This window comes from Pundamilia nyererei, unplaced genomic scaffold, assembly GCF_000239375.1.
Source record: "Pundamilia nyererei isolate P.nyererei 1_Seehausen unplaced genomic scaffold, PunNye1.0 scaffold00253, whole genome shotgun sequence".
Taxonomy (NCBI): Eukaryota; Metazoa; Chordata; class Actinopteri; order Cichliformes; family Cichlidae; genus Pundamilia; species Pundamilia nyererei.
The window spans coordinates 586,754-598,868 of NW_005187654.1; the positions used below are offsets into that span (position 1 = coordinate 586,754).

The window sequence follows — 12,115 nt, forward strand, 5'->3', positions numbered from 1 at the left end:
AAGACCACCTTAAACTGAGAGCTTGCATTGTCCTGTGTTACCCAGGGTTGCAACTGAAACCACCATGTAATTGAATCATCATGAAAATCTATATTTTAACTCATAAACCATTTTAAACCATTTTTAATTAAAATAAATTAATGTTTAGTGTTTAGAAATTAATGGCTCATTGGCTGGTGTAGGAAAAAAATTATAAACCTCTCAATTCTGACATGTTCAGAAGCTAATTAACAACAATTTATTATTTAACAGCTTGTTCTGAATAATTCCTCAGTATCATCTCACATTCTTGTGTCAAGTGTTGCCCAGACATTTTATTTGTTTCATAAAAACCTGAAAAAAAGCCTCATGCTGTTGACAGGCCAGTGATAGCAACAGGTCTTTTTATGTGGGACATGCAGTATATGGAGCATTTCCGTCTCCCTCTAATCATCTTAGTTCACAGGAATAAAAATAATACAAGCAATCCACATGTATGCATGATGCAAACACACACATGCAGGCAAACCGCCACGCAGGTCAGGTTCACTGAGGACTCTGATACAGAGGGTGCAAACACTAATCCAGTAATCTGGGACTTTCAGACTTAATCCACAGTTTGCATGATGCGGCCCCGTGTTTAAAAGTACTGCACTTGTTGGCAGTGGAAGAAAGCCCCTGACTGCTACCTCCATCTTTAGTCAGTAGTTTGTATACATGTTTACATGACATATACACTCACACACTGTTACCTATACACAGTCATCATGACTGTCAATTTCAATTTATGAGAGTGTTTAAGAGGGCTGGCATTTTAACTGTACGATTATTTTTGTTGATATAGTTTGTTGTGCTGTTAAACTGCACTGAATTAAACAAGGTCCTGTTATTTAGCCTAGCATCAGTCAACATAATAAAATTTAAGTAAAAGACTACTTTGAACAGATAAGTATAAAGACTGAATTGTTTCTTCCATTTTCCTATTGAGCTAGCCAACCTGCTGTTTTACTGAGACATCATGAGCATCCAGCTCAAATTAAAGATGTGGATTAATTTTGATGGTGAGAAAGAGCATTGAAAATTACAGGGTTTTTAATAGTTTTTGAGACATTCTGATGACACACTGATTCAGATTTCAAAGGGCAATAAAAAATAAAAAATAAATATATAGATAGATAGATATATATAGATATCTATATATCAAATCAAATCAAATATATAGATATATATAGAGAGATATATATACATTATATATCTATATCTATATATATAGATATAGATATAGACATATATTTATAGATATATAAAATGTATTAAAATTTCATAGCAATCATTATATATATCCAAACTTTAAAAAAAAAAAGAAATTATGAGTTTCTTTTTTGCATTGTTGTGAAATATAACGTTTTCACATGTTATAAAGACGAATATTCAGAAATTCTAAATAAGAATAATATTTTAGTGTGTGTGCACAAATATGTTAAATTGTAGGAGTGATGGCCTTTTTGTTCATATTTTAATGAGCTAATATTTGTAGATTATTTTATGTATCTGTCTCAGATTACAGATCCTGATTCAATATTCATGGCAAGAAAGACCAGTGAAAATCTTAGGAATTTATCTGTGATCGTTTTTGTGTTACTCATTTTCAGTGTGCAAAAAAATGGTCTGAAAGTGTGTTGTCTGACCATTTTTAAAATATATTTTTACCAGTGGTTTGAATATTTGCAATTCTGGTTTTATATACCCATATTTAGACCGACTTTAAAACTTTTTTTATGCAATTGGGGCTGCTTAATTAGAAGACGTTCTAATAATTTGCTGATTTGAGAGGGACCGATCCTCATGTTTTCCTCCTTTTTTGGGGCGGGTCTGCATTCAGTAAAAGTTACCTGAAGGCCCAAATAGCACAAAAGCTGTTGTGAGTATAACTGATAATAAATGGCTGTGTTTATGTGCACACTCTTCAGGCTCTGACAGAACCTGAAGGCATCTCCATGTCGGACATCAGTCTGCAGCCAACCAGCAATCTGCCAGCTTCTGTAAGAATCCACCGATCACCCTTTTTCTTTTTGCCACACATGTAGTAAATAGTTTTTTTCTACTAATAAATAGTATCTGTGTACATTAAACATACATATACGACCTCCATGATCCAAAAACTTTATCCATCCTCTCAGAATAACTGTAAGAACATCATATAGTACAAATCATTAGTTCACCTTTATTTTTTAATGTTGTTTTTTCTAGCATGTGTACTTCCGTCCATTATGGTTTGGTCCAGCTATTAATTTGGTTTATCACAAACTTCAAACTCAAGTACTACAGTATGAAGCACATTCTCAGGGCAGTGGATTCCTGCCAACATAACAAAAAAAGCAAATCTTCATGTTTTTTATTAAACATGTTCCACATTATATTGAAAAATCTTGATACATACTCTGCTAAATTATTTCACTTTACCAAGATTCCTTTCCTCTTACATCACATTAGCTTTTCATGTTGCTGCAACAAGGACAAGACACAGTCAGGATGTTTTTGTGTATCATGGCTTTGGACTGCTTTCATACTCTTTTGTGCTCCTGGAAATCATTATTGTGTTTGTATTTGATGTCAGATTAGATCAGTGGCTATCAATGGGAAAAGGATCCAGTCAACACATCAGTTGCTTTCATCAGATTAAGTCTGTATGTTGTTACAAGCACAAGCACTTATGAGCTGAAAATGCATAACAGTGCTGCATGTTTCCCTGTGCCTCGATTGTTTTTTCCCATGTTAGGTTAATTGAGGTTCTAGGCTGTAGGTATGGATTTGAATGTGAATTAACAGTCTCTGTGTTGTTGCTGTGATGGTCTGGTGATCTGTCAGACTGGCATTCAGTAGTTCAGTACGGTGATTAGTAAATGTACAGTTTTCTTTTGTCTGCTTGTAAACTTTTCACTACATGATTCAGTAGCCGGTGCAATCACCATTAGCAGCAATAACTTGAAGTAATCATTATTTTGTATTAGTAATTCGGTTTTTCACATTGTTGTGGAGGAACTTTGGCCCCCTCTTCTTTCCAGCATTGCTTTAGTTCATTGAGGTTTGTGGGCATTCATCCACAGCTCTCTTAATGTCCTGCCACAACATTTCAATCATTTTAAGTTCTGGACTTTGATTGGGCTGTGCTGCCTTCTTTCTAGAGAAAAGATATTACTTTTGGCAGTTCTTCCAAACAAGACATACTTTTTCAGTCTTTCTAATTGTACTGTTATGAACTTGAACATTTTACATGCTAACTGAGTCTGAGTCTGAGTCTGAGATGATCTTTCTCTGAGCATTGAATTGCGTTTCCACTGCTCTGAATGTTCCAGACATGCAAACTGCTAAAACTTCAGCTGCTATAGAGGTGTTCACACTGATGATCAATTAGTTGTGTACAACTGATTAACAGCGCCTGACTGACACTTACTTTCCTAATTCCTACAGAAGAAGTAATAGTTTTAAATTTTCTTTTTCATCGTGGGGCTGAATAGATTTGTTGCAGCAGATGTATTTTTCTGTTCATATTAAGTTACTTCAGCAAAACAGTATTTCACTTAACATTGTTTGAATGTATGAATATACACAGATTAAACCATAAAATGACATTCCTGCCAGTGCCAGTGTTTATGCACAACTTAACCTTGTTCAAGGAGTTTTCAGTATTCGTTGCTGTTGAATGAGAAGCCACTTCTTGCTCAATAACTTTGATTTAATTTTTTTTTAAGTTTTAAGAAAATCAAGAACGCTTTGTGTTTTAGCCTGACCCCTCAACAAGTAACCTTCACCATTTAAGCCAACTCTGCAGTAATGAGGGCGGAGGACAAGAGACGCATTATGCACAACATCAGTGTGCATGCTTAAGTATGCTTGGGCAAGATCTGAACTCTGAACAAGATCAGCAACTGTGTGTGAAAGTGGCCGATAGAAACAATTATGAGGCATTTTGTCTAAAGTGCTTTGATTTTTTTCAAGCCGAGTAGCAAAGCACTTTATAAGAACCCGTTCATTTACTGTTTACAACAAAGGTTATTAAGGTTCCTTAAAGTGAAAAGCTCACTGGCTAATTAGGAGGTATCACTCTGCCTCTAATTTCAGCTTCTCTCTTGGGCTGTGTCTTTGCATCAAAAAGGTTCTAGTAATTTCCTGGCTGGCTGGGGCTTTTTCATGCTTTGGTCAGTTGGGTTAATTGGTGATTCTAAATTGGCTATGGATGTAAAGTAGATCAAGTGGGTAGACCAAAGTCCTGTCTGTGTGGGTAAATGTGCATTGCACTCCAAAGACCTCTGACAGGTCAGTAAGACTAAATGTACGTCTATTATAATAATAACCTCTGCTCATTTTGTAATGAGAATGAATGCTCTATTCACAGAAATCCAGGAATCGGAATACTTTGAATCAGGCTTTGAAAAAGCAAATCGTGGCCAGTGTTTCAGTTAACAATGCAGAGGGGCAGTTGTGTCCTAATTTCACTGTAGTTACAGTGTAGACTAGCTGAAAGCAAATGGCATATATTGGTACAAAGATTGTGGATGACTGTGTTATGTTAAGCTCATGGTCATGTGATCACCAAAATAACTCTAACGGTCCATCCATCGATCCCTTATCCAGCTTGTGTCAAACTGAGGCTGGAGCTGAGGCTGAAGCTGAGGCTGGTAAAGAGGAGGAAAACAGTACGTCACTCTATCAGAGAGACATCAACAAGTTACCTAACATCCACGTCTTTGGTTTGTGGGGGAAAAACCACTCAGGCACTGGTGGATGCGCAACCTCCTGCTTGGCAGAGAACACAGGAAATCTTTAACCCAGCTGGAGGTTCAAATCCCACTGGGATGAAAAGGAAACATTGCTAAATTCTGCATAACTGTGCATCAATGTAATAATTAGTTTTTGGTTACTTAAAAGGAATGATATTTGGTGTACATAAAACAGAGCTACTTTTCTTTCCAATAAATGCAAATCATTATATTTGCTGTGTTTATGGATTTTTTAAGATATTTACATATTTTAACATTTATGATCTATGCATTGGAAAATTGCTGGTTTACACAGGTATGATATAGACTAGGGTATTTTTTCACAGCACGTTTGTAAATTATATGGAAAAGGAGGAAAACTGTAAGGATAATCAATGCCGTTAATGATGGCTGTATTCCATTTAGATGAGCTAAATAAGGGCATGGTAATGGTACATAGTGGTTCACTGATGAGAGTCTGACTTAATAGAGCAGTGTTATCATTAACATAGCACCACTTGTGTTTTTCCTGCTATAATGAGTCAAAATATGTGCAGAGAAGAAGGTTTGTTGGCAATAGTTTGATTTTTTGTCACCACTTTAACATTTAAATAATATTTTCTATCAGTCTTTCCCAATTGTCTGCACTAATTTTTTTTAGGTTTAGTTTTAGGCTGACTGTGTAGCTGAATAGGCCAATAACTTAAAATAAGAGGACAGTAATTTAAAATGATTGGCAAATATCTTTAGAAATGTTTTCTTTTGCCGAGTCTAGGAGATCTAATTAGCCGTGCTTTCTGTCCATTCATGGTTAATTCATTTCCTGCTGCTATGACGCTGCTTTATTAATCAAACCTTGTAGAATATCAAAGGCATGAAGGGTGCTTCTTGTCAACCTTTCTCTCACTATCCACACCCAAACCTATAATTAGAATATAACATAAAAATAAGTCATATTTTCATATTATTAGCACTTGTGGTTCATAAAGATGAAGATGAAAAAATATTGCCAAGAACAACCTGAGTTTGAACAAGTTACTGAATTACATTCACAGAGAAATTTTTAATGGCAACTTTACAACATAAAGTATATAAAATGTCTAAAATGATTTACTTGTTACATGTAGTGTCATTTGAGTGTATTTAGCTCTTTCTCATGTTGTAGGTGTCCAATACAGCTATTTGGTCAAAAGTAAGGTACCCTTTGGCATTTATACTGCATTTGGACAATGTAACAACTGTTTTTCCCCTGAATCATATCTATCCTATCAAAGTGAAAGTAAAAATAAACTGACTTGTTCCTCCAAAATCCTGCTACTTTTGTATCCGTTTAACCATTACCAAATTTTATGGATACAGTAGAGAAAGTGAAAAAAGAAAAAAATACTACTACTATGAGGAATATAAATGCTCGATTCAATTAATTTACTTCAAGGCACTTTATATTGTCAGGCAAAGACCCTACAATAATACTGAGAAACTCCTAAGAATCAAACAAACCCCTATGCTAAAGCACTTGGTGACAGTGATAAGATGGAGCCTGATTATTCAAGACCTTTTATACAAGGAGAAGGACTTTAAAATACATTCTGGCTGTAATAGGGAGTCAGTGAAGACAAGACAATGTGGGTGAAATTACCTCTCTCTTTCCTGTCCCTGTCAGTACTCTTGCTGCAGCAGTTTTGATCAACTGAAGGCTTTTCAGGGAGTTTTTCAGCACAGCCGGATAATAACGGATTACAGTAGTCCAGCCTAGCAGCAACAAATTCATGAACTAGTTTTTCCTTACTATGTTACTGGAGCCCAAGGTAATGCCATCCAGAAAAAGTATCTGGTTAGACATGATATCTCTAAGTTTTTTAGGGCCAAGTGCAATAACCTTAGTTTCATCTGAATTTAAAAGCAGGAAATTTGAGGCCATTAGAGGTCTCTCTCTGAAACAGTTTAACTAATTAGTGTGTGTTTTCTGAGTTCATGGATAGATAAAGCTGGGTTACATCTGCATTGTAATTCCTTTGAATGACACTGCAGATAATCATTTAGAATGCAAACAGAACTGATCCTCACACAGAACCCTGTGGGACTCCATAATTACCTTTTGTGTGTGAATATACCCCTGTGGGTAAGCTGCCCTATTTTCTGAAAACACTTTCCCGATGAGTTTATGAGCCCCGTCGCGCTCTTCAGATAATACTGAATAAAAAAACAAGTCCATACAGGTCTACTCAATTGTCAATTCTGCAGTACACACACAGGATTGAAACATTATTTCCCCCACTCATGGTGTGCAACTACAAATTAAAAGATCTAATCAAGTCAAGAGCTATAACTGCTCTGAACCTCTATTGTGCTCCTGGTCGGGCTATTGCTTGGAACAGGAACAAGACAACTGCTATCTTTAGTATTACAAAATTCTCCCATTGATTTCTTTTTAGTAATAGTGTGCACTTCCTATACAAAAGCACAATTATACTTAAATATACTCAGCTACACTACTTTGTACCTCTAGAGAAGAACTATTGATTTCGTGAGGTTGACCAAGTTAAACTATCAAACTTCATTAAGGGCTCTGTCAGAAAGCCATTCATCAATCTATCCAATCAATACCTTTGATCAGCCGTGTTGCTCTAGCAGATTAAGTGGAAAAGAGCTGTGTTAATGTAAACTGGACAAACATCTGATAACATTTTATTCAGTGCTTTCTTAACTAGCAACTCTCTGTTTCATTCCGTTATTCAAATTTCCAACCACTGACTGACAATGGGAATGATAATACGTGAACACCTGAACACCTCTTCTTGTCTCTCGCTCTCTGTCTGCACAGCTGGACAATGTCATGAGGGAGTCAGGGCCAAGGACTGTGTGCAAGACCACATCGTCTGTCATCGTCACCTCCATATCCAGCCCCTCAATATTGCACAGTCCCCCAGGTTACCATGGCAACTTCAAATTGACCAAAAGTCACAGCCCAGTTGCCAAGGAGACCCTTGACATAGCTATGCTGGAGACAACAGCTTTACCATGAACAGCCAGAGAGGAGTGAAAGCGTGTGAAAGTGTGCGTATGTATGCTTCAGTATTTCTCCCCAATTGGGAACTTTTCTTACTAGCATGCTGTTTGCGGGTTATGATAACTGTGGACCCTAGCATTGTTTTTATGCATGCAGTGTACAAGTATGTGTGCGTGTGTGCCCAGTAAATTTATGCATGTGTTTGCACTCATTTGGATTTTTGTCATTTCTGACATATCATGGTGGCTGGAGATTGTTTACCTCAACTGTAAGTAAACTAGCCTTAAACACAAAATGTGAAAGGTGGAGTCGCACTCGGATCACACCTGACCTTTCTAGACATGCTTTCCGGTCATACTTTGTGAGATTTACCATAAACGGAGATGTTCTTTCTGAATTATTTCAATTTCAAAGTGAAATGTGAATATTCTTTATCTTTACATACAGAAGTCGAATGGCTGCTGATGTCATCAGTTTATTCTGCGGTGTTACAACTGAAAGTTTTAAAAAATGTTGAGATTTTATTTTGTGCATAGCGTTTATGTTAATGCGTAGCTACCGAAAAGTGTCAGAATCCTACTTTTGAATTAAGAACCTATTCATGCAAATGAAAAGCATGTTTTCAAACCAATCTGCTTCTACAATAAAATAGAATCAGAGTTCTTGTTTTTCTTTTACAGTGTTTGCCGATTAAAGAATGTACTCTAAATGATGTATCTAGTATAAATAATGGACCAGACATTTTGTATATTAAAACTGATTAAAATGACTGCTGATTATGTGGAAAAACTGGGCGCACTACTGATCTCACACGTTACCTATTTAAGTCACGTTAAAATTGTAGTGTTCAGCTCCTGCTCCATCTGTACCCACACAGTGTTTGCTGAAAAGCTCTACGTGTTGAAACCTGCTGAAATTTCAGAATGACAGAAACAAAGTACAAAACTTTAATGAAAAGTGTAAAAAAAGATATACAAAGGTCCTCCACAGTTAGGAATTCACCTATGAAGATGAAAGCATTTTTTGTGACTAATCAAAATCGAAAACCTCGCCCACACCCACCAATATTCCACTTCAAGGTCATCCCCCTTGAGCACCAATGGATGGCTTTGAGCACTTCTGCTATTTTTAGATTGCTCTATGCAATTTTTGTATGCCCACATTAACTAGTTAACCACTTCTATTGTTCAAATTAAATTTCACTTTGAACAACACAAGTTCACAAAAAGCCAAATCTGCTGAGTTAGGCCTCACGCCGAGAAACTGGCTAACAACTGTTTGGCAACCAATGGAAGAGCAAAATAAGTAACCTGGCAAATACTTGCCAGGTTAGAGAATACCTACCTACTTTTCAACCAGTTAAGTGAAACTGGTTGAACAGAGATATATGGTACTGCAAGAAAACCTCCTAGGAACTGCTAGCAGTTTTAAGTCAAAGATGTAACTTTTGAAACATGTTGATTTCAACAGTAAGGCACAGCTTTAACTTTGAAGATGAACATTCTTTGTTTCTCGTTTGCATTATAAGGTTCACTGCCACATGGTTGTTAGTTAGCAAGTGTTTGCAGGCAAATCAGCGCAAAGCAGCAACAAGGTTTTTTTCAATCAAAACCCTCTTAACAATTTATTTCACCTAAAAATTGCTAGCAACCACAAAGTCATTCGGGTAGTACAACCAAGTCTGAAAAGTTGAATGTGGCTTGTAGTGTAAAGTGCTTTGAGTGGTTAGTGAAACTTAAAAAGCACTATTTAAATGCCAACCTTCTCCACATGATAGCTAGTTTAGTTTTGCACAGAATTTGAGGTCTGCTGTCTCGAGGCCGTCAAAATTTGATTTCTGGGGACAGAATGTAGCAGGAGTGCTGGAACCCATCTGATTGCACACAAGGACATGGCCTTAGAAGGATTAAATTAGAAACGGATTAATTAAAAAACAAATTAAAATGCACCTGCTGGATTTGTACCACTGATTCCATCTTTATCTGACTTAACATTAAAAAACAAGTAACAAAACTTTTATTTGACATGTTTCTAGACTTGGCAATCAGACACACATATACACACATGTAACAGGACAGAAGAGAAGAGTAACTTTGTCATTGATTTTTCCATTCATGGTGACATCAAGCAATACAGATCATACTCAGCAGGTCACAAATGGGTTACAACAGAACAGCAGGTCACCCAATAACACAGTATGAGCGTGTTTGCATGTGTACTGGATGTCCTAGTGTATTTTGCATCACCCCAGATGCCATAATTTAACATATAGATGTATAGGTGACAGTTTGTGAAATCATTTTTTCCCCTAAACATGTTTAGTTCACTTTAGTTTAGTACCGTTATCTCATAATCAGCTTGAACAAATACAACGCTGTTTGTCCACCTCCATACGTGTCCAGTTCCTTTTGAGAGTCCTCAGGTTGCTGCATCATTGACTATGATTGTAAAAACCTTTTTCTTCATGCCTCAGCATAAAATCTAACTCTTGATGTCATTTCTGTCAAATAATGTATTGCGGATTCAAATCTTAGCTAAAAATGCAAGACTTTTTAAAATCGGTTTTCATTATTGCTCATTTGTCTTGTAGTATCTGTTAATGAATGTATAAAAAAATACATATTTGAAATATTATGACATGAAAAATGTAAATATTATAAATATGTTGACTTTAAAATCTGCTTTGATGAAGTGAAGGTACATTTGTTTTCTTTGTATAAAATGTTTTGTGTTGTTTTTATTTATTTTTCTAAATAAAAGATATCGCTAAATTCTGGAAGGTTGGTTTTGTGATCTTTAAACTTAGTATGTCTTAACTCTTATAGTAAACCATATGCTCTTAAAAATTGCCATTATCAAGTGCTGAAGTGATTTTGTTCAGTTTGTTAAATCTCCAAGCGTTTTTAAAACTGGTTTTATTCAGTTTTAAAAACTATTATCAGCTTCAGTCGTAAATGCTCTTTCTTGGTCTCAAAAGGCAAAACGTTTGTAAGATATTAAAGGTATTTCACATGCATTAATATGCCCATGTGCAGCACTATAATGATTTAGTTATGCAGATCTTCACTATAATCATTATGCTCAGTCTGGTCTGTATTAATGCATCTGTCAATCAGTGTCTGGCTGACCAGTATTTTAGTCTGCTATTAGGCAAACCTCAATAATGGAAGGCATCCAGCTGGTGAAGCAGCCAGAAAATTGTGTTGTCAGATAACCGGATTGGATCAGCATACATCACGTTAGTCCAACATGTCAGAGAAAGACTACATGCAGCCTGTCCCTGCAGAACTGTGGCGGGGACAAAGCATTTCTTTTTGTAAGCAGAGGTGGTAAGTTATCTTCATGTCCAAAATCATGTTAGTCTTTTTTCAGTTTAATTTCAGTTGTCTTTAAACACATTACTTAAGTCAACATAAGATGACAATGATGATGATGGATACTTTATATATCATATATTTGTGAAATTCTTATGTTAAGTGAAATTAATGATTAAATGTGGGTTAAAAGAGTTCAGGAGATCTCCCTGTGGACAGTTACCAGAACAGGAAGTGGTGTAATAAAGGTGCTCTGTTGCCTGTCCACTAGGTGGTGCAGTGGGTGGTCAAGATTATGCATGATGGACAACAGTTTGTTCCGTGACCTCTTCTGCACCACAGCTTCAAAAGTGTCCACTGTCCAGCCAATCACTGCTAATCCTGATCAGTTTATTAAGTCTGTTGGCATCATCAGCTCCAATGCTGTTCTCCCAGCAGATTGCAGCAAAGTAAACTGCACTCACCACAACAGACTGACAGAAAATCTCCATCATTTTCTGGACATATTGAAGGATCTCTGATTAATAAACAGAGCCTGCTCATCCCGTCTGGTATACAGCCTCTGTGTTGTTCATTTTAACTCCACTTAAAGACTTAATTTTGTCCAGTTTGCCCAGAATTTCTTGTGTGTCGGATCTCTCAGGTGTCTCTTAATGGTGCCCTTCAATGTGTATCTGTAAGCTGTTGTGCATAAGTGGTATGAGAAACAAACAGAACAAATGAGCTTCAATGACATCTTTGCCATGTGATCATGCTTGTTATTCATTGCAGGAAAGTAATTTCCGAAAAGTGTTCACACTCATGTGAGTGTGTGTTTCACACTCCTCTGAGACATTCTTAGTCAGTTTGTTTTTCATTGCTGACACATGCATAGGATTCATCACACTGTAGATAAGCCCTAATTATACAGTAACAAGTGTATTTACAGCTCATGCACATCAAGAAAATAATAGAATACATAAATGCGCACACATTTGCATGACAAACTAGCCAATCCCATTCCCCCATTCCAAATACAAGAACGTTCTCCAGCGGCATTTAAGACACACTGC

The 12,115-nt window shown here is 36.4% G+C and overlaps 1 protein-coding gene across 1 annotated transcript in view; it reads left to right on the plus strand.

The window, feature by feature from the left end:
• Nucleotides 1-10,341, plus strand: part of LOC102212115 (melanopsin-A-like) — a 33,556-nt gene extending 23,215 nt beyond the window's left edge. The window contains exons 10-11 of the mRNA XM_005749719.2: nucleotides 1,950-2,021; nucleotides 7,564-10,341. Of these exons, the coding sequence (XP_005749776.1) occupies nucleotides 1,950-2,021; nucleotides 7,564-7,764 (273 nt within the window). The 3' untranslated portion in view covers nucleotides 7,765-10,341. The remainder of the gene's footprint in view (nucleotides 1-1,949; nucleotides 2,022-7,563) is intronic.
• Nucleotides 10,342-12,115: the final 1,774 nt, after the last annotated feature.